The following is a 26,200-nucleotide window of genomic DNA, read 5'->3' on the forward strand; positions in this document are numbered from 1 at the left end:
GGACCACATAGACACTGCTTGAAACATTTATACCCAGTCAGCTTGAAAGGTTTAAATGGACCAAGATGGTGACTCACTCTGGGGAATGGCCGCCCTCTGTGGGGAATGGCCGCCCTCTGTGGGGAATGGAGGCACTCTGTGGGGAATGGAGACCCTCTGTGGGGAATGGAGACCCTCTGTGGGGAGTGGAGGCCGTCTGTGAGGAATGGAGGTCCTCTGTGAGGAATGGAGGCCCTCTGTGAGGAATGGAGGCCCTCTGTGAGGAATGGAGACCCTCTGTGGGGAATGGAGGCCCTCTGTGAAGAATGGAGGTCCTCTGTGGGGAATGGAGGCCCTCTGTGGGGAATGGAGGCCCTCTGTGGGGAATGGAGACCCTCTGTGGGGAATGGAGACCCTCTGTGGGGAATGGAGTTCCTCTGTGAGGAATGGAGGCCCTCTGTGGGGAATGGAGGCTCTCTGTGGGGAATGGAGGCCCTCTGTGGGGAATGGAGACCCTCTGTGGGGAATAGAGGCCCTCTGTGAGGAATGGAGGCCCTCTGTGAGGAATGGAGGCCCTCTGTGGGGAGTGGAGGCCCTCTGTGGGGAATGGAGGCCCTCTGTGGGTAACTGAGAAAACAAATTAACACAAGAATGCTGTGATATTACACAAGCAGCATACGGTTCTTTTAATATGGGTTCTTCAAAATGAATGATTCTTATGCAACAAAAGCGTACTGTGGGATTTACTTTCTGAAGACTTGTCACTGAGCCTGGGACCCAGCAGACTCAGCAGTTGCTCTGCTACTGAGACATCCCTAGCTCCAGCTGAAGTCTTTTTCACCTGAATGTACTTACATGCCAGGCAGCTCTAATACAAAGAGCAATAATCTAAAACCTTAAAGAAGTGTTCTAAGATGGGATTACCAAGACTGGCTTCAAACTCCTGGGCTCAAGAGATCCTCAGGTGCCAGGGCAATAGGCAGGCATGGGCCTTCAAGCCAAATGCGGAACTCTCACCTTCCATAAACTCTGAGTTTGGAGGCTTTCGGTTTAGGGTGTTCAACCGGGAGAGGCTATTCTAATATAGATATATGTAATTTAAACATTCAAGACTGAACACGCTTCCAGTCTTGAGCATTTTAGAGAAGGGTGACTCAACCGGAACTATTCAAAGATCAAAGAGTCTCTGGGATAGGGCTCAAATTCCCAAGACAGGGAAACCCAGGTTGGTCAGTGCCTGGACAAGGTCCAAATTTGCTCTCAGAACATGGCCACCTATGTATGTGAGTGGTGGCAATGTGGGAAAGATCATCCATGGAGGAAGGATTAGTCAAGGCGGACAGTGACACTAGCCATCATATACACAATCATCTCCCAACAAACTACCCAATCAGCCAGCTAGTATTTGTCCCGCCCACCCTTCACACTCCCTTATACCGTTCTGTGTGCAGACTTCTGCATTAACTCCACATCTCATTTGGGAAAAGACTTCTGCATCTAAAAATTATCATGCAAATATTTGAGAGAGTCTCATCTTCCTTCAAAGCTGAATGGAGGTTACCTAGCACATGGGGTCATGGGCATCCGCTCACTCCGTAACCAAGCCCTGGAGCTTCTCTTTAAGTGTCAGCTAGCACCATGAGACACTAAATGGTCTGACACTGTTTAGGGAACTGTCATGGTTTGAATATGCTTGGCCCAGGGAGTGGCACTATTTGGAGGTGTGGCCATGTTGGAGAAGGTGTGGCACTGTGGGCGTGGGCTTTAAGATCCTCATCCTAGCTGCTTGGAAGTCAGTATCCTGCTAGCAGCCTTCAGATGAAGATGTAGAATTCTTAGCTCTGTCTGCACTGTGCCTGCCTGGATGCTGCCATGCTCCCACCATGATGACAATGTACTGAACCTCTGAACCTGTGAGCCAGCCCCTACTAAATGTTGTCCTTTATAAGACTTGCCTTGGTCATGGTGTCTGTTCACAGCAGTAAAACCCTAACTAAGACAAGATCTAAATAGTTCTACTTAGACAGGAACAGTGAGGAGAGAACAAAATATCAACAGGAACTAAGGGCCAACTGATATGATGTTTGGGACTTTGGGACCAATACAACAGCTCATAAAAATGGGTTTCATGGGGCTGGAGAGCAGGCCCCAAGGTTAGGAGCAGTCAGTGCTCTCGAACAAGACCTAGAGTTCTATTCCCAGCAGTCCATGGTGGCTCACAGCCACCTGAACCCCAATTCCAGTAGACCTGACAACTTCTTTAACCTCTATAGACACCAGACTTGCAAGAGGCACACGTAGATATGTGCAGGCAAGACGCTCATACAAACAGAACAAAATAAAACTTAGAAAAATAGGTTTCTGACAATCCAACAGGTCAGCATGTGATTTCTCCCTGAATCTTCCGGGCTCCTTTAGCCATAATTTACAAGGACAAAGTTTACCTTGGGAGTCAGTGCAAACATTTACATATACACCATTCTTCTTCTTCTTTTTTAAATAAACTGAAACAATGGATTCAAAAAACAAATTTAACACATATAACACCCGATTATTTTTCATTTCCTGAATGTGGGCATTATGTAATAAATTCCTGTCACAACGTGGACCTAGACCATACTTGGGGAAACTGCACAAGCCCCGAAAACTCCCAGAGCCCAGAGATCGGGGCAGAGCAGCTCATCAGCCATCTGTCCCATCTGTCAACAGAGGGAAACTGGGAACAAGGAAGGTCACCTCAGTGAGGAGTGCCTGATCAAACTTCAGTTTAAGGAGGGCGTGGCTGTCTCAAGGAATGAACCAGACATGCCCTTGGCAAGGACCTCAAAGGAAAACTGACCACCAGAAGAGTGACAGAGGCCAACACCTGAAACATGAATGTAAACGTGGACTGCTTTTGGATGTGGGAAAGTTCAACAATATTCAAGTTCACGGCGCCCGCTTTAGAGGCAGGAGAGAAAGGCAGGAGACTAAGAAAGAACAGGCACAAGCCCAGCTTTATAAATTATCACGACCCTTGTACAGTATCTGGGTGCCAGGCATGGTACTTTGTGCACACCTTGTAGTTGCTAAAGTTATGTTTTCAGTTGTCATTACTGTGCTTTAAAAGATCTATAAAACAAAAATGCCTCTAATGCCTCTAGTAAGCCCCACTTGCCCAAGGACAGATCATTCCTGGAGTGCTGGGGGCTGTTGTTCACATAACAAGCCACGTGTTTTCACTTCTGTAAACAAGGTTGGCTGCTCCAACTGCATAGGATATGCTCGATCACGCGGGGGCAGGAGGTACATCAGGACGCATGCTCAGTCCAACTACATAGGATATGCTCGCATCACGCATGCTCAGTCCAACTGCATAGGATATGCTCGATCACGCGGTGGCAGGAGGTACATCAGGACGCATGCTCAGTCCCCACCCCTCCCACCCCCTGTTGGATGAAGTCCGGAAGTACTTAGCTTTGTGGGTTTTGCCTTTATAAGCACCAGACTAATGTGACTGGCAGCCATTCCCTGGGAATCCTAGGTATAAGCCTGGGTGGTGTCCATTGCCCTGGTCAGTATTTAATAAAGCTTGGTTCAAATTTGGCTTAAAAATTGTGGTAGTGGTCTCATTCTTGCCCAGGGAGATTAACAACCTGTAATCCCACCATTTGAGAAGCAGGGGCAGTAGGACACAGATTCTCAGGTGTCCTGAAATACAAAGACCCTGTCTGAATGTATATATAACATTTGGGTGGAGCACACACGTGTGAGATGACTGCTGGGTCCTCCAGAGCTTCTCAAGTGGTACCTCGTATCTTCTCAATGCCCTGGTCCATGTCACAGAATCCTGAGCAAGCCGGTTTCAGGGCTAAGGACCCCAAGACCCAACCTTATTCAAATTCTGGGCAGGGCAGCAATCTGGGAGAAAGGCACAAGGTGGACAGAAAGGCTCTAAGCTGTCATGGCCTCCACCAATTCCAGCAAGTGTGAATAAATATAGCTTAGTTCAGGGGCTCGAAAGATGGTTCGGCAATTAAGATCGGGGTGGCTGCTCCTACAGAGGACCTGAGTTCAGTTTCCAATACAGACCTGGCAGCTCACAACCATCTCTAACTCCAGTTCCAGGGCATTTAGTGCCCTCTTTTGGCCTCTGGGGATACCGGGCACATAGCTGGAGCACTTACATGCAGGAAAAACAGTCAAACACATAAAATAAAATATGAAAATCTTTAAAAAATAGTTTAGTTCAACATTTTTTTCCCCAAATCATTTAAAGGAATCTTTAACCATACTGGCTTTTACTTTTAAATCATTCTCTCAGTGCTGAGAAGTGGTGAGTTTGAAGGCAGCCTGATCTACGAAGCTAGTTCCAGGACACCTAGGGCTACACAGAGAAACCCAGCCTTGAAAAACAAACAGATGAACAAAGAAAACTTTACTTGGTTAGGAAAAGGCAAAACGCCGAGAACACAGAGCCCGGTTCTCTCCTTAGCTGCAATGCCACGCACACTTGATCTCACACTGCAACCTCTGGGTCAGCTGATAGGGCTCCATGGTATGATTTGCGAGTCTAGACAAAATGTGGGGACACAGGAACGTGTGGCCAATCTTCTAGAACTTAGTCTTTGAGCCCTGACTCCCAAAGAGTCTGGGGCAGGGCTTGTATTGCTTTGTTTCCCCATGAGCTCTCAGGGGACCCCACCATGGCATGAACAGCAGAGAATCTGACAGACGGACTGATAACCCAGCAGCTGACCAGCAAGCTGGGAGACTCTCGGGGGCTCACCTTTCGCTACCCACTCCGCTAGGGCCGCTTGTATTACAGGATCAAGGTTTTCCAGATTTTAGCATATTTACACGAACTTGACTCATTCATACCTCACCAAAAAATACGGCATCCAAAGTGTCCCTAAATCCACACCTGCGTGAGTCAGGTGCTTAAAAAGTTTCAGAATGTGGCACACCTCAGATATCAGATATCAGATGGGGTACTCAACCATACCTGTGACTCTCACTGAGAAAGGAAGGAAAGCAAGCAGCTCCCAGGACCTACGCAGGGGTCTGCTTGACCCTGGAACACAACTCCCAAAACTTCAGCCCAAGATAGCTCCCCTACCAACTCACACCAGTAAATTCTGCAGTCACTGAACATATTTGACAACTTAATTTCAGTTAGTTAAAATTAAATTAAATTGAGTCACGGTTCAAGCCTTCAATAGCCTCACATGGCTGGTGGCTACTGAGCCATAGAGAGCAGACCAACAACTAGCCACCGCAGTAGCCTGCTCACACCTCCATGCAATGACACAAGGCTTACACCCAGATGAATACAGAGAGGTAGGAGGTGTCACTCGGGAGAGGGCGATGGGGAAGCGGTCGGCCTTACCTTCTCATCCTGGTGTAGCTTGTTGACATTCTCCAGCTGGAAGCTGTGGCTAGACTGGATCCTGTCAAGTTGCTCTCTCTGCTTCTGCAGCTCGCCCTGGAACTCATTCTTCTTGAGCTCTACAGCACCTCTCTCTGCAGCCGCCCTGCGGACCCGGCCTTCCAGCTCTACAATGCGCGTCTAGAAGGAAGACACGGCCACAGCCATGAAGATCCAAGCCGCCAGCTGAGACGCTGCCAGCTCCCTCAACCAAGGCGTCATGGGACCAAAGCTTACGGCCCAGTGGAGAGCAGGACAAGGGAAGGGGTGGTGGATGGAAGATTACCCGGAGGACACAGGGGCAGGGGGACTTGCTAAAGTACTTGCGGTGGACACTTGCCAGAGGCAGCCAATGACCTAGCCATCAAGGGGAGGGGTGAACATGTTCTCTGCAGGGTGAGGCTGGGCAGATCAAAGACAACAATCACAACCTAAGGAACAGGAGGCCTCAGAGGAGACCAATGAGAGACTGTCATCGTTCCATGTCTTAGATAGGGTTCCCTCCCATTGCTATGATAAACATCACCACCGAAAGCCACCTGGGGAGGAAAGGGTTGATTTGGCTGAACCGTCCTGGTCACAGCCCATCTTTGAGGGAAGCTAAGGCAGGAACTCAGACTGGCAGGAGCCTCGTGACAGGAGCTGAAGCAGAAACCACAGAGGAGTGCTGCCTACTGACTTGTTCCTGCTGGCTTGCTCAGCCGGCTTTCCTTCTGTACAACTGCCCAGGGGTGGCACGAACTGCCTTGTCAATATCTGCACCCCACACTGGGATAGGCTCACTCACATCAGTCGCTAACAAAGGCCCACAGGTTTGCCCACAGGCCCGTATTATGGAAGCATTTTCTCAACCGTGGTCCCCTCTTCATGGACGACGTTTTAAAACCAAACCAAACCAAGCAGTGATAACAAACCCAACCATGGCCTCATTTACGATTGGCCATAATATGTGGGAAACCTAAAATTACCACCCATGTGGCCCTTGGTTTCTCCAGTGGACTGACAGACAGGAATGGGCAGTGTCCAGTTCACCTCTGCCAGCCAACATTCCCGTCTGCCCTAAACGCTCAATGGAAAGCAAAGCGCAACTCAGTAGTCACAGAGGAAGTGGTGCTGGGCTGGAGGGAGGGACCTGCTTCGGGGAGGGGGCTGGTGTGGAGAGCTAAAACACCGCTAGCACACGGTGTTGGAACCCAGGGTACCGGCTGACAATACACAGGGGACCCATGGCATGGTGCCTCAGCTGGTTTGAACACTCAGTGGTTCGTACACTCTAAAGACACAACATACCTGGAGTTCCACGCTTCTCGAGCTAGCAATCCAGTAGTTGAAGCCTAGCACAATAACACAGGCCACCAGGGCAGCCAGGATAAGGGGCGGAGACTTCATGCTGCGACGCCCATTCCCCAATCCCATCATCTTAGAACCAGGGCCGAGAACCTGCCAAATAAAAAACGCATGAGTTTCCACACTAAGCCTAGCATCCCCGAAGCAGACCACATCCATCTTCAGTATCCACAGGAAGGCAACCATGTGAGCTCTCTCTCTCTCTCTCTCTCTCTCTCTCTCTCTCTCTCTCACACACACACACACACACACACACACACACACACACACACACAACCATTCATGAAGAGGATATACCACAGTGCTCAAAGCCAAAGGTCTAGGTGCCTGAATGGTGAGCCAGCACTCCAGGGTGAGGTTTGTAGATTGGCACCACACAGGGACCCAGACACAATAAACTGGAGTCCTCATCATAGAACCATATCTCTTCAACCCAACTTGCTCTCTGTGTAGTGGGCATAGCTTAGCATTCCTATCTCCAGTATAACTTGAGATTGTTCATGCTTGCAAGCAGGAATAGGGAACCTTGTTTCCATATCACGTGAGACCTTCCGACATTTTTCAAGGTTTCCAGAGAGCGCTTTAAGTTGGCCTAGGAAAGGGAGGCTTTGGCCATCTGCCCTCACAGAATAGCTGCCATCCCAGGACAGCCTTTGGAAGCAGAGCAAGAATGCCATGCTGGAAATGAGTGTGAGCTGCTCCGTGTACATCACAAGAGAGAGGGACAGGGATGGGAGGCAGATGTCAGTCAGGCGAAGATGGGGTAGGACCCATGAGAGCCCGAAAAAAATCCTAGGAAACCAGGAGTCAAAATGAGCCTCTTCCTAAGTCAATTCCATCCAGAGCTTTGGTTACAGGGACAGAAAGGGACTCATTTCAAGGGACCGGTCGGTGACAAACCCCAAGTCTTCTCTACTGCAGTGTCCTGCTGGCTGTTCTCTTTTGAGTCCAATGGAGCTGACAGACATCACTAGAGCGTGGTTGTGAGTGTGACCTCAGAAAAAGGAACTGCTCAGTGTGGCTCAGAGCGTGACCGCCTGGGAAGGTTTGCACACTGTAAAGCCAGGGATGACCAGCCTGCTGACGGGAGCAAGGACCTCAGGTAGGAAAACAGCCGTGCGGGAGAGCCAACGTGGGCTGGCAAGGCCACATAGCTGGGTGACTGAGGGACAGAAATGGAGAGAAGTGGCCAAGATGGATGAGGGCTGCAGCTTTTCTTCCCCCACCCTTAGACTTGACAAAATCTAAACCATCTAAACCTTGCAAACCTCCCTGCCCCAGGCTCTCCTGAGGAAAACGCAATAACCATTAGTGTTAAAAGTCTCTGACTTTGGTGGTGGGAGTGGGAGAATGGGTCCACTGTGTAGACCAGGCTGGCCTCAAGCTCCCAAGCCTCCAGTCCCAGCCTGCACAACTGGATAAAAAGTCTCTACAAAACAGAAAGACCATGAAAAACCACTCTGGATTTTCAGCTACCAACTAACTGTGTTTTAAAATGATAACCGGCTGGTTAAAGCCAATACTTGCTTAAAAGGTAATTTTGCTTGTTTTTAAAGATAGGGTCGCACTCTGTAGCTCAAGCTGGCTTTGAATCCCCTGTCATCCTCCTGCTGCAGCCTCCTCAGTGCTGAGATTACAGACATCAGTAGCCACTATGCTATGCCGAAATTTTTTCTCCCTTGTTTTAGAAAATAGAAAGGCTCCTGAGAGTGTAGGTCAATGGTAGTCTGGGTTTAGCACAACCAAGGCCCTGCCCTGGGTTAGGGGCTCAGCTCACTGGGTGGTAAACAGATATCTTCCATGGTAACTTTTGTTGTGGTGGTTTTGTTTGTTTTGTTTATTATTGTTGCTTGACAGGGTCTTTCTATGTAGTGCAGACTGTCCTCGAACTTGATCCGTAGACCAGGCTGGCCTCAAACTCAGCGAGATCTGCCTCCTCTTGTCTCCCAAGTAGTAGCCTTAAAGGTGTATGACCCCTGGCCAGGTATAATGAGACAGAGAGAGACAAACAGAGACAGACAAAGAGAGATAGAGAAAAAGAGGGGGGGATGACAGTAAATGACCTATCAAATTCATTGGCACTTTATAAAGCTTTTCCTTTTTTAAGCCAAGTGGTAGTGGTATACATCTTTATTCACAGTCCTTGGAAGGCAGAGGCAGGTGGAACTCTGGGAGCTCAAGGCCAGCCTGGTCTACAGAGCAGAGCAAATTCCAGGACATTCAAGTTTACACAGAGAAACCCTGTCTCAAAAATAATATTTTTTCCTTTTGCACAGAATTTTTAATCACATAGCCAAATACATGTGAGCGATCAGATAGGAAGAGTCTGGATAGCCATGCTTGCCCGGCAGTGTTTTGTCTGCTTGCACAAGCTCTGGCCATCTGGGAAGAGGAACCAATTAAGAGCAATGCCTCCTTCAGATTGGCCCGAGCCAGGCTCTGGTACATTTTCTCCATTACTGATTCGCTGGTGCTTTATAGATTATATTATTCTTTCATTTACTCGTTTAAGTATATTCCTAAGTGTTTTTTTTAAACTTTGATACTATTATAAAAGATGGTATATTTAAATAGTTTTTCTTGGAATTTCATTCTTATTTTATGTAAAAACAACTAATTGTACTTTATAAGCTGATTTTATATCTTGCAACCTCACTGAATTATTATTTCCACAGATTCTGGGGTAGAGTCTTCAGGGTATTCTGTGTATAATAAAATAATGTCATCCTGGGGGGGGGGGCGATGGATGTGGGAGCTCAGCCCAGCCCTGTGGGTGGTACTACTGTTAGGCAAGTGGTCCTGGCTTGTATCAAAAAGCAAACCGAGCAAGTCATGGAAAGCAAGCCAGTAAGCAGTGTTCCGATCCGCAATACAATGCGGTCTCTGCTTGAGTTCCTGCTCTGGCCTCCTTCAGGGATTGACTGTAACCTGTAAGTCAAATAAAACCTCTCCTCTGCAAGCTGCTCTTGGCTGTGGTGCTATCACATGGCAGACACCCAGCCTAGGGAACAAAGTTACCAAACAGGCCACACCTCTGTCCTACCCACAGGATGGGCTCCACCTAAACCCAGCCAGCAGGCTGGAGAGCTGCTAGTTCAAAAGCCACTGTGATAAGCAACCCTGCACAGCACCCAGGTCTGCGAGGACCGAGGCCACCGCTTTGCTTTTGAGTTTAAAAACATTGTGCCCGGTCTCAAGCTGCCCCTGAGTCAGAGATCAGCAAACTGCGGTCCACAGCCCACAGTTGGCCTTTCCTGTAAACACAGTTTTACTGATATGGCTATCTTCCATAACTGCTTTCCAGATAGAAGACGGAAGTGAACACTTAAATCAGACACCTTTGAGTCGGTGTTTAAACATTAACGATCTTTAAACGCAGTCACAAACTTCCTCTAACAGAGGCTTAAGGTCAAGTCCACGAAGTCTGGTTCACTTCCTTAATAAACTCACCAGGAAGTACAGAGGCTACCTTCCTCTCACTTACTTCCTCGTCCCCCAACTGTAAAGACTGTGCTTCCCTGAATTCTGAATGTTTATAGCTTCTATAAAAGCCAAGAAAAAAAGAAAAAGATTATGCAACTGGACATGGTGGGACATGCCAGGACGAGGTAGGATTGGGAATTCTAGGCTAGCCTGGGCTACCCAGGAGTCTCTTTCACAAAACAAAACAGCCCCCACCCTGTATCCATAAGAAAGTTCTAGTAAACACAGTACTGACCTGTACTGACACACTAATCCCTTCATGCCAGGAGCCCTGGTGGATCCCCCTTTCTAGGGATAGTTCAATCCAATCCCTATCATGAATGGCTTAGTGTCTGCAAACAGCCTATGTTGCTCACAACACCCGGGGTGCTAATGCTAAGTCCTCCAAGGAGCCTGTGCTGTTCACAACACCCATGGTGCTAATGCTGAGTCCTCCAAGGAGCCTGTGCTGTTCACAACACCCATGGTGCTAATGCTGAGTCCTCCAAGGAGCCTATGCTGCTCATAACACCCACAAGTGCTACTGCTGAGTCCTCCAAGGAGCCTGTGCTATTTAGAAAAAGACAAAAAACAAAAACAAAAACCTGTGTGCATGCCTGGTACCCTCAGAGGTCAGAGAGGGCATCAGATCCCCTGGAACTGGAGTTAAGGGTGGTTGTAAGCCAACACACAGTGCTGGGAACCAAACCCAGGCCCTCTGCAAAAACAACAAATACTCTTAACCACTGAGCCATCTCTCCCCACCCAGGTTAACCGTTCTTCAGTGTGGTCACTGGGCCAGCATTAGAATTGTTGAAAATGTAAATTTTCTGACTCAAGGCAAAATATGAGATTCCAGGACTCTGGCCATGACAAGCAGACATGGAACCCAGAGACGTTAAGGAAGGCTGGAGGCCACACCTGTTCCTGTTAGCTCCCTCTAGACAGGATCAGCGTGGAATCTGGTTAGCCACCAGAGAAAGTGGCCCATTTAGCTTTGGGGGATATTTCTATTTCCCTGCCATTTGGGAATTAAGGTCTGGTTCATTTTCCTAGCTCTTTTGTGGGCGTCTGGCTTTCTTCCCGAGTTACCACCACAGCTCCTCTGAACAGAACGGATCGTCCTCCCAACCCTAGCTACGACTGTCTGTCCTGCGTGTGCCAGCTTTCTGTTCACTACTTGAAGAAGAGACGAAAAACGTGACATGGCTCTGTTTAAAGCAGCTGTGTACTCTAAGGCTCGTCTCTGTCCTGATCAAACTCTGTACATATGTAGGCAAGGCTAATAGGTTCATCAGAATGAATCCTGAGCAGCCCTGTCTCTGCAGGACCTGCAGGAAGGTGACTTGGGGGGGGGGGGGGGTTGGGGGTGAGGAGGTGAGGGTAGGGAATAACCTAGTAACCTAGTAACCTAGTAACCTGTCTGCTGTCTCAATACCAGCATCAGGAGGAGGAGACAGGAGACACCAGATCCCCAGTTCTGCTGCTGTCAGGAAAACCAGACAAATCAATTATTTGACTAGTAATAAAATCCTGTCCCTGCAAGAAATCAGCAAGGCAACAATTTTAAAAACTGGTAACAGCCAATGAGGCATCTTGAAGCCTCTGGCTCCCAAGTCAAATTCCTCAGGGACTCCAGCCCTGGCCAGTACTGCATGGACCAGAATCATCCGGTCGAGTTTACCAATTACTAGCAAGAGTAAGTCAGTGTTAACCTAGGGGGAAAATCATCCGTGTATGAACTATAGGGTGAAAAGTTATAGAGTAGCCAATAGAGAATGTTTCTGGTTTTGCTGGAAAAAAACAAAACAAAACAAAACAACAAAAAACAAAACAACAACTTTAAAACATCCAGTGCATGAATATATTTTCCTATATTATAAATGGAAAATGCATGAAAGCAAGGTCACAGATAAGTTATATGATGTAGTATGGTCCCCCGCCCCAATTCTCTAAGTCATTTTCCCTTGATTACATACATGTTTTTAATATAAAAGCAAAATGGTGACAACATATACAATGTAAGAGAGAAAGTCTGCAACTCCAGCAGCCTGGAAGCCGCATCCCACAGCATCGTATAGCTTCCGTGTTTCCTACGGCCGTCGTACTACGTGTGCATCATGAGGTAGAAAAGCTGGTCCCCTTCACACCAAGGCTGCCTCTGCTAGACACTGCCACCCAAAGAACCAGGTAGTTGAGAAAGGTCTCCACCCCAGAGAGACAGAGAAATTGTGCCATCACTGTTCAGTAACTGAGAGGGTCCATTTTTGTTCTGATTTTTTGAGACAGGGTTTCTCTGTATAGCCCTGGCTGTCCTGGAACTCACTTTGTAGACCAGGCTGGCCTCGAACTCAGAAATCCACCTGCCTCTGCCCCCCAAGTGCTGGGATTAAAGGCGTGCTCCACCACGCCCGTCCGAGAGGGTCCATTTCTAATTCAAACCTCCAAGCTGATTAGGAAGGATAACCCTAGGGTCCTGGTTTGCTGTAATAAACACCATGACCAAAAGCAAGTTGGGGAAGAAAGGACTTATGTGACTTCTAAGTCCATCACTGAGAGAAGTCAGGGTGAGAACTCAGGGCAGGAACTGATGCAGAGGCTGCTTTCTGGTTTGCTCTCCATGGCTTATTCGGCCTGCTTTCTTATACCACACAGGACCACCAGGGTCCAGGGATGGCCCCGCCCATAGTGGGTGGGGCCTTCCCACATCAATCTTTAATAAAGAAAATGTACCACAGACCTACAGACCAATCAAATGAAAGTGTTTTCTCAATGGAGCACCCCTCTTCCCAGATGATCCTATCTTGTATCCAGTTGACCAAAACTAACCAGCACCTCTGGGGTCTGTTGTCTGAGGCAGCTAGTGTGAAGCCTAAGGAGACTATCAGGGAAAACGTTCATCTTCAAGGGAGGATTTAACAACAGATCTAATGGAGAATGCTCCCACCCGGCCTTGTGATCAGCTGTAAAAAAAAAAAAAAAAAAAAAAAAAAAAAAAAAGCAGAGGACCAGCTGTCTCTTTTGGGCACCTGCATCCCAGAGGGTATGGGAGATGCTGCGCTGAGCCAGGCAAGAAAAACACTGTCATCCAGCCTCAGGGAGCCAGGCCCTTCATGAGCATGATGTTAAATTTACATACAGTGCACGAGAAGCATCCAGACTTCATTTGCTTGCCACTAAGTGTATTATAAAGCCATAAAATCCGGACAGTATTAATACAAATGGAAGCTAAAGTCCGAATGGCCTCTCTCAGGAAGTCACTGGTGTGCCTGAGGGGGTGGGAGATTGGCCAGTATCACTGGTCCCACTATCTGGTTGGCCCACTCACAGTGCAGTACACAGACAGATGTACAGGAAACCTTATGAGGAACAGCAAGCCTTCCAGACGTTTGTGGAGGGCCCACATGAAACCTGCACAAGCAACACAAAAAATAGGATGGGCAAGGCACAAGCCGCACTAAGCAAAAACCACATGTGATACAAGCAGACCAGACAGGAAATGCGCCCCAAATTAAGAGAAAGATCTGAGGAGGCTGGAGAGATGGTGCAGCCGTTAAGAGCACTGACTGCTCTTCCAGAGGTCCTGAGTTCAATTCCCAGCAACCACATGGTGGCTCACAACCATCTATACTGGAATTAATGCCCTTTTCTGGTACTCATATACATAAAATAAATAAATCTTTAAAAAAAATAAAAAGAAAGAAAGAAAGAAAGAAAGGAAGGAAGGAAGAAAGAAAGAAAGAAAGAAAGAAAGAAAGAAAGAAAGAAAGAAAGAAAGAAAGAAAGAAAGAAAGAAAAGAGAGAGAGAAAGGTCTGAGGCATATCCTTCCCTTCTCTGACTCCAGCAACCACAGCTAATATAAAAAGTCCTCAGAAGTACCATGCATGTTATCCGAATTGTCTTAGGGTTTCTATTCCTGCACAAACATCATGACCAAGAAGCAAGTTGGGGAGGAAAGGGTTTATTCGTCTCACACTTCCATACTGCTGTTCATCACCAAGGAAGTCAGGACTGGAACTCAAACAGGTCAGGAAGCAGGAGCTGATGCAGAGGCCATGGAGGGATGTTCCTTACTGGCTTGCTTCTCCTGGCTTGCTCAGCCTGCTCTCTTATAGAACCCAAGACTACCAGCCCAGAGATGGTCCCACCCACAAGGGGCCTTTCCCCCTTGATCACTAATTGAGAAAATGCCTCACAGCTGGATCTTGTGGAGGCATCTCCCCAACTGAAGCTCCTTTCTCTGTGATAACTCCAGCCTGTGTCAAGTTGACACCCAAAACCAGCCCGTACACGCATAGAGGGTACTAACACGCAGAGGGGGACGCAGGCTTTGGGAATGAAAGGAATGACCAAAAAAAGGATGGAAAGAGCAGACTGCAGCTACGCCACTGTGTCTGTGACTGACCAGTCTCTCAGAGGCCAGCACCTCACAAAGCACAAGAAGGGATCAGGAAACACCCTAAAACTTCAAGCCCAGTCTCCCCCTAGTAATTCCACCAATAACTTCAAAAACTTGGAAAGCAAAACTGCCTAGGATCCCTTGAGAATGTTCAGAGGTGTGAAACTGTCAATGGATCTTTAAAGTGTTCAATTCCTCTTGCAGTTTCTAAGGTTAAAGCTAAAGCCTGTGTGTGTGTGTGTGTGTGTGTATGTGTGTGTGTGTGTGTATACACGTACTATGCATGTACATGCTGACATGCAAACACGTGATGCCTCCGTGACCAGCATCTTCCCCTAGGGCTTTCTGTCTTGCAGTGAACCTGGGCATCACTGGTTCAGCTGGCCAGACACTCCGGGGCTTCTGTCCCCTCTCCCCTGGGGTCACAGTTTCACAGGTCAGAGCATCTCACCTGGCTCCTTCAGAGTGCAGGGGAGTGAACGCCCCCGCACGTAGGCCCCAGGAGTAAAGAGCAGGTTAGAACCATTCTGCCTGTCTCTATTGTTTTCTTTTCCCAACCTAGAAATGCTTTAAAAATGAAATTATGGGATGGCATTTTTCATGCCAGGTCTTAAACGAACCTTTAAAAAAATTTTTTTTAAAGAAAAAGAAAGAAAGAAAGAAAGAAAGAAAGAAAGAGAAAGAAAGAAAGAAAGAAAGAAAGAAAGAAAGAAAGAAAGAAAGGAAGGAAGGAAGGAAGGAAGAAAGAGGCAAACATGAAAAGACCAAAGCCCTGCTCCCTTCCCCTCACCATCCCAGGACTTCCAGGGCTGCTCTGCAGGCCCAGGCTTCCTGCAAGCTCCCTCCCTCTGTCCTCCAACTGACTCACAGAGGCCAATTCCTAGGTTCCATCTCTACTACTTCGGGTTCTTTCACAGGACACTGGCAGGCCCTCCCTGCTGGAAGTGGCGGGGAAACACAAAGAGCTCACTGCTCTTTGTGCCCTAACCCTGAAAGCAAACAAATGCGAATCCTTCCCAACCCCCACCAGTAACTAGGCTTGTCACCAGTAATTAAAAAGCAGATGGATTTCAAGGTTTAACAGCCAAAAAAAAAAAAGTCACAGTGTATCATACCCCAACCCTCCACCTGCCCCCACTCCCACCCCAGGATCCCATGCAAACAACATTTCTTTCATTTTATATTGTACAAAACTCATTCATTTCAATGTGTAAAATTGTACAAATGTGCAAAAAAAATGTGCAGAATGTAATAATTGTTCCTTAAGAGACAGAACTGGTGCCTAAAACCCCAACATATTTTCTTAACATTTCCTAAGAATTCCATTTACTGTCCAGTAACACTTTCAGGAGCGTGTGCCTGACGAGTCTTCACACTGACTACGGTTTTCTCTTTGCAAAGGAAAAGGACTCTTGCCAGTAGCTGGGACTTGGTTGAATGCTTCTCTAAGATGACTAACGATAGCTGGGACGCCCAGTGACAAGGCTTGTGGCTTCCCAGGCCTCCAGCCCTCACCTTCGGAAATACAACTAACTGTCCAAGCGACCCAAGAGATGGCCATTCATACACGCTCAGCCATTGCACTGCGCTAAGCGGCTCAGCAAACTGGTGTGCACGTCACTCCACTCCCGCTCCTGAAGAACGAATGTTCCTAGGTATGTGAAAAAAAAAATGTAAGGCCCTGAGACCCCCTAACCAGACAAAGAAAGCCTCAAGTCTTGAAAGTCAAAACAGAAAAAAAGTTATTAGCACACGTTGAGATGATAGCGGAAAACGGCTAGCCCACACACAGACTTTCCCGACCTCACTATTCGTAAATTGCTAGGAAGAACTCCTCAAAACTGGGACTGTTTCCCGATCTTGTTTTACATTCTTAAAGTAACCTCTAACGGTTTTAAATACAGTGCAGAAAAGAGTATCAAAATCCCAGCGACTGCTCCCAGAACAGAGCAAAAGTTGTTAGGGTGTTCCACCCAGGCAAGAAGCATCCTAGAAAGCCGGCTGCAGCTGCCGGTGGCTGGCGACCGACCCTGCACCCGGGGGACTCAGGGGCCACTTTGCAGGGTCTGCCGGGGCGGGACGAGGGCAGGAGGAGGAGAAAAGAAAGGGAGGAGAGGACGAGAGGGAAGACAGTCGGAGGAGAGGGAAAGAGAGATGACGAGGAAGGGAGGGACGGAGAAGCGGGGGAGGCGAGGGGAGGAGGCGGCGGCCGAGAAGAGAAGCGAGGAGCGGGAGCAGAGGCGCGGGCGGTGGCCGCGCTGCATCCCACGGGAGAGCTCACCTGCGGGGCAGCGAGGCGCTCCGTCCGCTCGTCCGCGCGGTCTCTGCCGAGGACGTCTCAGGCGAGCGGGCGGGCGGGCACTTCCGGCGGAGCCGCAGCCCTGGCCCCGGCCCCTCGGCGCCGCCCTCCTCCTCCAGCTCTCCGCCCCGCAGTCTTCCCTGTCCGCCACACTGCCAATGGTGACCCCTGAGGTTACTTGCGGAGAAGCAGGATTTTGTCTTTCCGGACAGCTCTCTCTATAAAACCCAGGCAGGTCTGGAGCTCGCTGTATGGAACAGGCTGGTCTCGAACTCACGGAGCCTTTCCGACCTCTGCCTCCGAATTCTTAACTCTGACGATATTTACCAATCATTGGTTATTGCCATGCACGGTCCTAAATTCTGACCCTGAACACTGGTGTCAATCACACGTTTTAAGCCTCCCCGCCCCCCCCCCCTTTTTTTCTTTCTCACTCCGGCCCCCACTTGCTCAGGCCCTTCTAAGTCTCCCTTTCTTAATGCATGGCTAGGGTTGTAGAAGAATCTCTCTTTCAAGGCGTCCCAATTTTCCTCTCTAGGTAAGGAAACCTGTTCTACCCTGAGCATTTCTTGAATAAACAATAAACACTTGAGCAGTGACTGGAATCATGCATGTAATCCCAACGCTGAGATGGAAAATGTTCTCTATTTTGTTTTCCCAAGAGACAACTTGTGGTTGTTTGGCTTAGAATGCCCCACCCCCACCCCATTACCTGATACATTTGAACGTCTGCTTCCTGGTTAATGAACTGCTTAAGAAGGACTAGGAGGCGTGGCCTTGTTGGGGTAGGTGTGTGTGTGTGTGTGTGTGTGTGTGTGTGTGTGTGTGTGTCACTGGGAGCGGGCTTTGAGGTTTCACAAACCCAAGCCAAGCCAGGTCTAGTCTCCCCAGCCTTCTGGCTTGTGGTTGTGGATAAGATGTAAGATCTACAGCTCCAACAAATGCCTGCCTACTGACACGGTCCCCACCATGATGGTCATGAACTGACTCTCTGAAACTAATGAGCCCCCAATTACATCCTTTCTTCTATAAGTTGCCTTGGTCATGGTATCTCCTCACAACAAAAGATCGGTGACAGTGGGGCATGGTGGCACACGCCTTTAATCCCAGCACTTGGGAGGCAGAGACAGGCAGATTTCTGAGTTCGAGGCCAGTCTGGTCTACAGAGTGAGTTCCAAGACAGCCAGGGCTATACAGAGAAACCCTGCCTCGAGAAAAAAAAAAAAAAAAAAAAAAAAAGATCGGTGACTAAGACAAGCTTTTCTAGACAGGACTCTCAGAGCAGAGGGAAGTTGTTAAGGACACTCCTACCCAGTGGTTTATAATTAGAAAACACCCAGACCTGCACCGGTGGAGGAAGTGCCTGAAACCTTGAGGTTATTAATCCAGAATCAGCTTCCCAGAGTGTTCTCCTGAGGGGTTCTTGGCCACGAAACCATATGGATAAATATCAGTGCTGTTGACTGCATGCCAGAACCAAACTTTAAGACCCTGTTATAGAGCACTGCACAGTATGGTTACGGGACATGGAGAAATCGAATGGAAGTCCCCCAAGTGGTTTTTGTACTGCTAGAAGGCACAATGAAGGCTGCCGAAGGAGGATTGTCACCTCGGGGTAGGCTGGGGACTCTGTGTGCCATGCCATCAGTATTTCAGGCAAGACCTCGTCCAATAGTGCACAAATTGTCCTGGGTGCCTCCAGCAACTTTCCCACTGGCTAGAAGTTACAAGAAGGAGTCTGGTGCTTCATTTTCAAAGCTGCCTTGAGGCAGCTTAAGTCCAGAGACAATTGAACAGAAAATAGATCCCTGCTAAGCTTGCAATGCCATACCTCTGAAAGGTTTATTTATTTTGAAAAGATCTAAGTACACTGTAGCTGTCTTCAGACAGCACCAGAAGAGGGCATCAGATCTCATTACGAATGTTGTGAGCCACCATGTGGTTGCTGGGAATTGAACTCAGGACCTTTGGAAGGGCAGTCAGTGCTCTTAACCACTGAGCTAGCTCTCCAGCCCCTCTGAAAGGTTTAAAATGGGGTGAAAGGGACTGTTGAGATAGCTCGGTGGTTAAGAGAGCACTAACTGCTCTTCCAGAGGTCCTGAGTTCAATTCCCAGCAACCACATGGTGGCTCACAACCATCTGTAATGGGATCTGATGCCTGTTCTGGTTGTGTCTGAAGACAGCGACAGTGTACTCATATACATAAAATAAATAAATGAGTAAATCTTAAATAAAATAAAATAAAATGGGGTGGAAGGGTAGAGATGAATCCCTGTGGGGTTTGTTGAGTAAAAGACACAGGATAGGAAACCAGGATGATCTGTAAGATTGTGCCTTTATTATTATTCACAGAGCAGGGTGCCTTGCTTGTTAGTTTGTAAGGTAGTTCTGCACTCAATCAGTGGGCCTGCCACTCAAGGCTGACTTCCAACTGCAAATCAGCAAAATAAACTGCTTGGATTTCAATTATCTTCATATCCACACTCTTTTTTTTAAAGACTTATTTATTATTATACATAAGTACACTGTAGCTGTCTTCAGATGCACCAGAAGAGAGAGTCAGATCTCATTACGGATGGTTGTGAGTCACCATGTGGTTGCTAGGATTTGAACTCAGGACCTTCGGAAGAGCAGTCAGTGCTCTTAACCACTGAGCCATCTCTCCAGCCCCATCTCCACACTCTTATGATGAAGTGAGAATCATTGTTCCTCACACACACACACAACACACACACACACACACACACACAAACATAGCCCTGGTGAGAAAGCTACTGCTATTGTTAAACACATACATTGCACCTATCAAATGGCCTCGTGATGACACCTGCTCACACAAAAGTAGCTGCCATCAGCCACCCCCTTCAGGGATTGCCACCGCAGATGTTTATATTTGGTGAAGATGCTGGCTCTACTGGTGCTGTGCCACAATGGTCCAATCATCAGGAAGAACTCACCATCTATCTGTATCAGCCCAACTGAGGTTCAAGGGATGCTGTGGAGGGGTGGGTGGAAAGACTGTAGGAGCTGGAGGAAGGAGCAGACAGAACACCATCCTCAGAGCAGAGAGGCCATTACATCTTCACGAGGGCAGCTGTGAGCACTTGACAGTGCCGACTGATTAACTCATAGAGAGGGAGGCCCTCAGCCCTCATCTGAGATAGCAACCATGCCTTCCTATATGCCCCTTACTTTGGTTGTAACTCTGCCCAAGCTGAACTTGGCCTCAGAAGATGCTAGAACATATAGGCTGAAAAAAGTCAGCGGAGAGGGGCACTCCATTCTTGTGCAGCTATGGGAATGTCATAGTCCACACTAGGGTAAGACTTTCAGTGCTGAACTATGTTGGCGGCACCCATCTACCTGTGAGGGAGCTTGCTAACATTGTTTCTCCAAGTAAGAGTTTGAAAGAAAACTGACTTTTCCTCCCCCACCAGCCATCAAGCTATTCAACCGAGGGCGAGGGCGTTGGGGAAGAGTATGGCCCAGCCTTCTCACCTTGTAATGGCTGTACACATTCCATATTGGGTCTGCAACATAGTATCGTCTAAGCCTGCTTCCACAGTCTGCCTTTTGTGGAGAGGAGGGTGTTGTCATCATTAGGACTCCTGTGCTTCTGTTAGCCTCCCTGGATACTCCAGAATTACTCCCTGCCACTGACTAGTGAAGAGGTCAGCTCAGGGCATTTAGAAAACTCCACCAGACCCCTCCCCTCCTGGAAGAGAAAGGTCATGGAGCACTTAGGCACCCCTCCCCTCCGGAAGGGAGGGGCTTAATTACATTCCTCAGACCTGAGCGAGTGGGTGGACTGACCATCGGCCACATTCTGCGACCATTGGTCACCTACAGACAAGGTAAGTCCTTGCCACCTCATTCCCTAAAGACCAATCAGTTTAAAAGTTACACTGCTCTGCCAACCACATTGTGCCTAGTGGCTGCTGCTCTGAAAACTGTATAAATACTCTCCAAATGTCCTGCACGGGGTCGTTCTCTCTCACGTTCATGTGTAGGACAACCCCAACGCATTGGAACAATAAATTCCTCTTGCTTTTTGCATCAGTTCCTGACTCCGCATCGTTCACACAGGAAGACCCCAGTAAGCTAAGGATTGCCTGAGTCTTACACTATGACTCTCCAACCTAAGACTTGCAAAGTCCCTTCAGGCAGGCAAGGAAGCAGTAGCAGGTTCAAGGACATAAACAGCTCCGAGAGTGCATTTTCTGCCTACCACAGACCCATAACTTCTAACAGTAACGGTCCTTTACTCTGTTCCTAGAACATTCACAATGATGTGTTAGGACTGACAGATAAGGCTGTGTGCTCACCAAAAGGACCACATTCCCTCTCTTATCTCCATGTGACATCTGTGGGTCTGGCACCTATTACTCCAAACAAAGCCTGGGCTCTTCAATTTTGGCCTCAAAGCCAGAGCTGAGAATATGCTAGAACCATACTTAACGCACAGTAGAGAAACAAATGAGCAGCTCTAATCGGGAAGAGGACCCTCCAACAGGCCCCAGGGCTTGCTTAGACTCTAAATGAAGATTCCAATGGGAAGAATCTGAGTTACGTGCCCATCCCCCAGCCTAGCTCAGGAAATTTCTCTGTCTCTGCAGAGAAAATTGGCCACTAATCCTCATTAAGACTCCACACTGAGACCTTTGCAATGAGACCAGGATGCCCTTAAAACAGCAAGGACACGCGGGCAGACAACAACAACAACAACAAATCAGCAAATATGCTCCATTTTGTCACGAGAGATTCTGAGAAATCAAGAAGATTCAAAGGATCAAGTAGCACAGAGCTGTCCTATGAAGGGAGACAGCACACAGCATGGGTTACTCTGCTTAGATCTACAAACCTACCTGAAGGAGAAGTCTGAACAACAGGAGTTTGAATATGGGGGGTGGGGGGACGCTGGAGAGATGGCTCAGTGGTTAAGAGCTTTGACTGCTCTTCCAGAGGTCCTGAGTTCCAGCAATCACAAGGTGACTCACAACTATCTGTAATGGGATCAGATGCCCTCTTCTGGTGTGTCCAGCAATCACAAGGTGACTCACAACTATCTGTAATGGGATCAGATGCCCTCTTCTGGTGTGTCTGAAGATAGCTACAGTGTACTTAAGATATAATAAATAAATCTTTTTTAAAAAAGAAAAAGAGTTTGAATGTGGACACTTGTAAACTTGGCCCTAAAGAACCATCTGAAAGACTGGTGTGTTGAAGGCTGTTTTCATGCAACAGTGTGCAGAGGTGGGGGGGGGGGGTTCTCACCAAGTGATCCATCATGAAGGGTCTGACTTGGTCAGTGAGCTAATACACTGGGGGCTCTTTGATTAGTGTTATCGGGAGGTGATGGAAGGGGTATGCCTTTAAAGGTTCTCTCTGGTCCCTAGTCCCATATTTCTGTCTTCTGTCAGCATGAGGTGGGCAACTCCTCTCTACCATCCCCTCTTCCCATAATGTTTGTTGGCATTCCTTCTATGCTCTGCCCTACAGTTACCTAGCAACCGCCAGGTAGGCCTGGCTTGCTATAAAAGGGACTGTTTGGCCTCTTCCCCCTCTCTCTGACTCTCTAACTCTGACTCTTTGCCCCTTTTCTCTCTCTGATCCCCTTCTTCTCTCCCCTTCCCCTTCCCCCTCTCTCTCCAAGGCCTTCTCTCTCTCCCTCTTCTTCTCTGTTCCCTCTCTTTCTCTGTCTCTATTCCCTTCTCAACAACCCCTTCACATGCCCCCACATAAACTCTATTCTATAGTACACCTTTTATATGACTGGTATCTTGGAGTCAGGGGAGGTAGGGATGCCTCAGCATGAGCCCACTGAGGTACCGCCTTCCCTCTGCACCATACCACATTCTATAAAACATATCCTTGGTTTTATAAAATACATCATTTAGTGCTGTGACTCAGATTTACAAACTCAGAGGTTCACATTTCCCGCTGCCACCATGTGGACTTTCTAGCTATCTGATCCCTAGACCTATCCATCCAAACACTGGAAAATTGGTAAGCTCCCCCCACCCCTCACCCCCACCCTCACAATGGTCAGTAAGAAGGTCCCCTGGTCCCAAGCGAGGGCTGTTGAACTTGCAGCCATCCTCAGGGATGGAGGTATTCACAGTCGTGATTGGTCCTCCTTGCTCCATCCCTTGTCTTGGGACCTCTTCCCTTGGGTGAGCTCTCTTTCTCTCCTCGAGAAGGTTTTTCACTCACTGCTGGAAAATTCTAGGCCAGGTAATCTGTTCTCCTGCCTCTTGGGCGCTGGGCAGTTCGACCCCTAGGTTACCTCATGATGACCTGGTATATCTAGCCCGGCTGCTTGTTATTAGTTATTAGTTTATCATTATTAATTTACCTTGGGATGCAGAGATAAGATTAATAACTTCTACTCTCACCCAAAAAGAATGTCTTCACAGCTAATCCCAGGCTCCCTACTAGGACATATCCTGGTCTTAAAGGCTTCCAAAGTTACACGCTAAATTTGGACATAATATCCACTAGATGACAACTCTAAATGTCCGCTTAAAGGCTCTTTGGGAAAGCAAAAACCAAAACCCTTTTACAACTATTGCCAGCGATCCAAAAATAGAAGATTTTTATGTAGGCTTTCCCTCACCTTCGCTCCCAACTATTTTCTTCCTCCACTCTCTGTTCCTGCTCCTTTTGGCTTTAATGGCACTCTGCAGATTTGGTTTTGGACTTAACTCACTCCCTCGATCCTTATCTGACCCAGCAGCGGGCTGAAGCCCCGGAGGCAGGACAGGCACACAGCTTGCCCCGAAGAAGCAAAGTTGGTTGGCAGGAGGCAGGCGGAGAACCCTCCCGGGAGCGTTCTCTTGCCCCGCACTTTCGTGGCTTTCCTGCTCTCCTCCCTGCTCAGTATCCTACTCTACTGAACCACCGTGGCCAGCTGCTTGCAACAACAGGCTATGTGCCGCTCAGACCCACTGTGCCACTCTGACCTGCAAGGCAGAGGGTGCCTACGGTGACAGGGAGAGATCTCACGTGTCTATTTGTCTCTACTGATACATAACCACACTTCTATAGATAAATGCTGCTCCATTTGAAGGTCTAACAAACACGTGACTTTACACCACAGGAGGAGCTATCACTTCAGCACCATTTTACCCTCAGTGTCGGCTTGGTTAAAGGCAGGCTCATGACTATCTTTGTTATGGGCGGTCCCCACTTCACTGCCATCTTTAGGAGAATGGCCTGACTTAAAAGGCCTCCAAAGACACTTTTCAATTAAGATAAAGTTTTCATATGGTTCTATCCTGCCTTGATAAATAGTGATTTTTATATAAAAGATTTACAACATTAAAAAGGTTAAAGACCACTGCTTTTGAAAAGGTCAACTCAGGAACTTTGGGAAGGTCTCCAGATGGGAGAGGCTAATTAACATTTCGCAGACCACAGGGTAGGAACCAACTTGCGGGTGAGGACACTTTCCGCAGGGCAGGATGGACCATTGCCCACCTTCAGACAAGGGAAGTCCTTGTCACCTCATTCCCTAAAGACCAATCAGTTTAAAGAGTGCACTGTTCCACCAATCATATTGTGCCTAGTTGCTGATGCTCTATTCTGCCTCTGGAAACCATATACAGGCACCGTGGATGGCCACCTCTCCTTCAGGTCTGGGACGACCCCCAGTGCACTGGAACAATAAATTCCTCTTGCTTTTTGCATCGATCACAGCTCCACATGGTTCACTCAGGGGGTCCCCAGTAAGCTAAGGCTCCTGGGAGTCTTACACCTTAAAGATATATTTAGCCTTGTTTTTGCTACTGTCATTAAGGTATAATGTAACCTCTTTGTTTGCTAATACATTGAAGAACAAGTAATTAAAAACAAACACAGATATCTAACTCAGATATGCTTAATAGACACTAGCTCTCCATCTTGTCAGAAATCTGTTAAATATAACGTTAAATGCTTAAGCTTATTGTGACAAGCAGAGACTCCCAAATTCTAACAGTGACCCCTCCACCAAGGTCTCTGAGATGATATGGACACAGTGACAGGACTCAACCTAGATTGTGGTATGGAAACCACTGGGAATCACTGCTTCATAGTCTTGCCCATTGCCAGGGCTCTGCCTAAACTCTGGACAAATAGAGGATACCTGGCTGATTACATGTCTCCTATTGCCTAAGACGAGGTGAATCATTTCTGCCACATTCCTCCCCCACAGGAAAAAGACTCTCATCTTCTGGGCCTGAAGGTCAGACTGACTCTGCCTGAGTTGTGATGGAGACCACAGGGACCTGGGAGAATTGTCTAGGCAGTGGACTATTGACCAATCTCTGTCATTTTAATTAATATATGGCATCTAGATTATAATTTATTCTTCCAAGATTTCTGACTACATTGACAGCTAAGCTAGCTGCAGCTTTACAGCTAGAAAACCGACCACTAGCTTCTTACCCCAAGGTAATGTACCACTATATTAGCTCATTTGGCCAATTCATTAACTAGTTAAGACTATTAGATCTCTTATCAAAGACAGACAGGTTTGTCTTGCCCACAGGCTTCACGATAAAGGAGACACAAGTTCAGATGTGACCTTTCGAACACACGGCCTTCTGCTACTTCCTTAACTAAGCTCAGTTTCCAGTGACTAAATGCTTCCCATTTCTTCCCCTTGTTATGCCACTGTCCTAACATTAATCAATAGAGGTCTTATAAATCAGCCTAGCCTAATAAAACATTTCGCGATACGATCCGCTTTTATAATCACAAGTTCAAATGTTAAGTTTCCTTCGGTTATCTTCTAACCATAGACTTAAGGAGTTTCTCATACGAAACCATATGCTCAGCTATCATATGCACATGGTCATCAGAATTTTCGAGTTTCCTTTGATTGTCTTTTAAATGTAAACTTTAAAATGTTTCTCATTTTGCTAAATGTATATTTATTCAGTTTCCTCGACTGAAGAAAAACAACCCCTCTTGCTCCTTCTGCTCCATTAAAGGGTTTTTTTCCTTCCTTAATCTCACCTTTAAGACTGTTCATGCCGTTAGCAAGCTTATCACTGCTATAAATTTATAAGCTCCAGGAAACGCACCGAGATCTACATCTCATGGACCAAACAGACTCCATCCGGATAAGTACGCCTGCCTAATTTCACACTTGCTATTTATTCCAGAGGGTGGGATTCCTCCCCTCTCCCTGGTTTGGGGACTCTCCTCACCCCACCCACCAAGACCTAACAGTTTCAAATGTACATTTAAGAAAAGTTTTTCTCTCAAACCTACATAACTTTATTTTCCTGTGTGTGTGTGTGTGTGTGTGTGTGTGTGTG

General features: G+C 47.6%; 1 protein-coding gene across 2 annotated transcripts in view; it reads right to left on the reverse strand.

Annotated features, from left to right (window-relative positions):
* Positions 1–16,934, reverse strand: part of Golm1 (golgi membrane protein 1) — a 40,789-nt gene extending 23,855 nt beyond the window's left edge. The window contains exons 1-4 of one of the 2 annotated variants that reach the window (NM_027307.4): positions 16,877–16,934; positions 16,111–16,246; positions 6,677–6,826; positions 5,348–5,527 (exon numbers count right to left, since the gene is read on the reverse strand). In NM_027307.4, the coding sequence (NP_081583.3) occupies positions 5,348–5,527; positions 6,677–6,805 (309 nt within the window). In that variant the 5' untranslated portion in view covers positions 6,806–6,826; positions 16,111–16,246; positions 16,877–16,934. The remainder of the gene's footprint in view (positions 1–5,347; positions 5,528–6,676; positions 6,827–16,110; positions 16,247–16,876) is intronic. The other variant, NM_001035122.2, reaches the window with a different exon arrangement.
* Positions 16,935–26,200: the final 9,266 nt, after the last annotated feature.

The sequence above is a fragment of the Mus musculus genome, chromosome 13, assembly GCF_000001635.26.
Source record: "Mus musculus strain C57BL/6J chromosome 13, GRCm38.p6 C57BL/6J".
NCBI classification, from domain to species: Eukaryota; Metazoa; Chordata; class Mammalia; order Rodentia; family Muridae; genus Mus; species Mus musculus.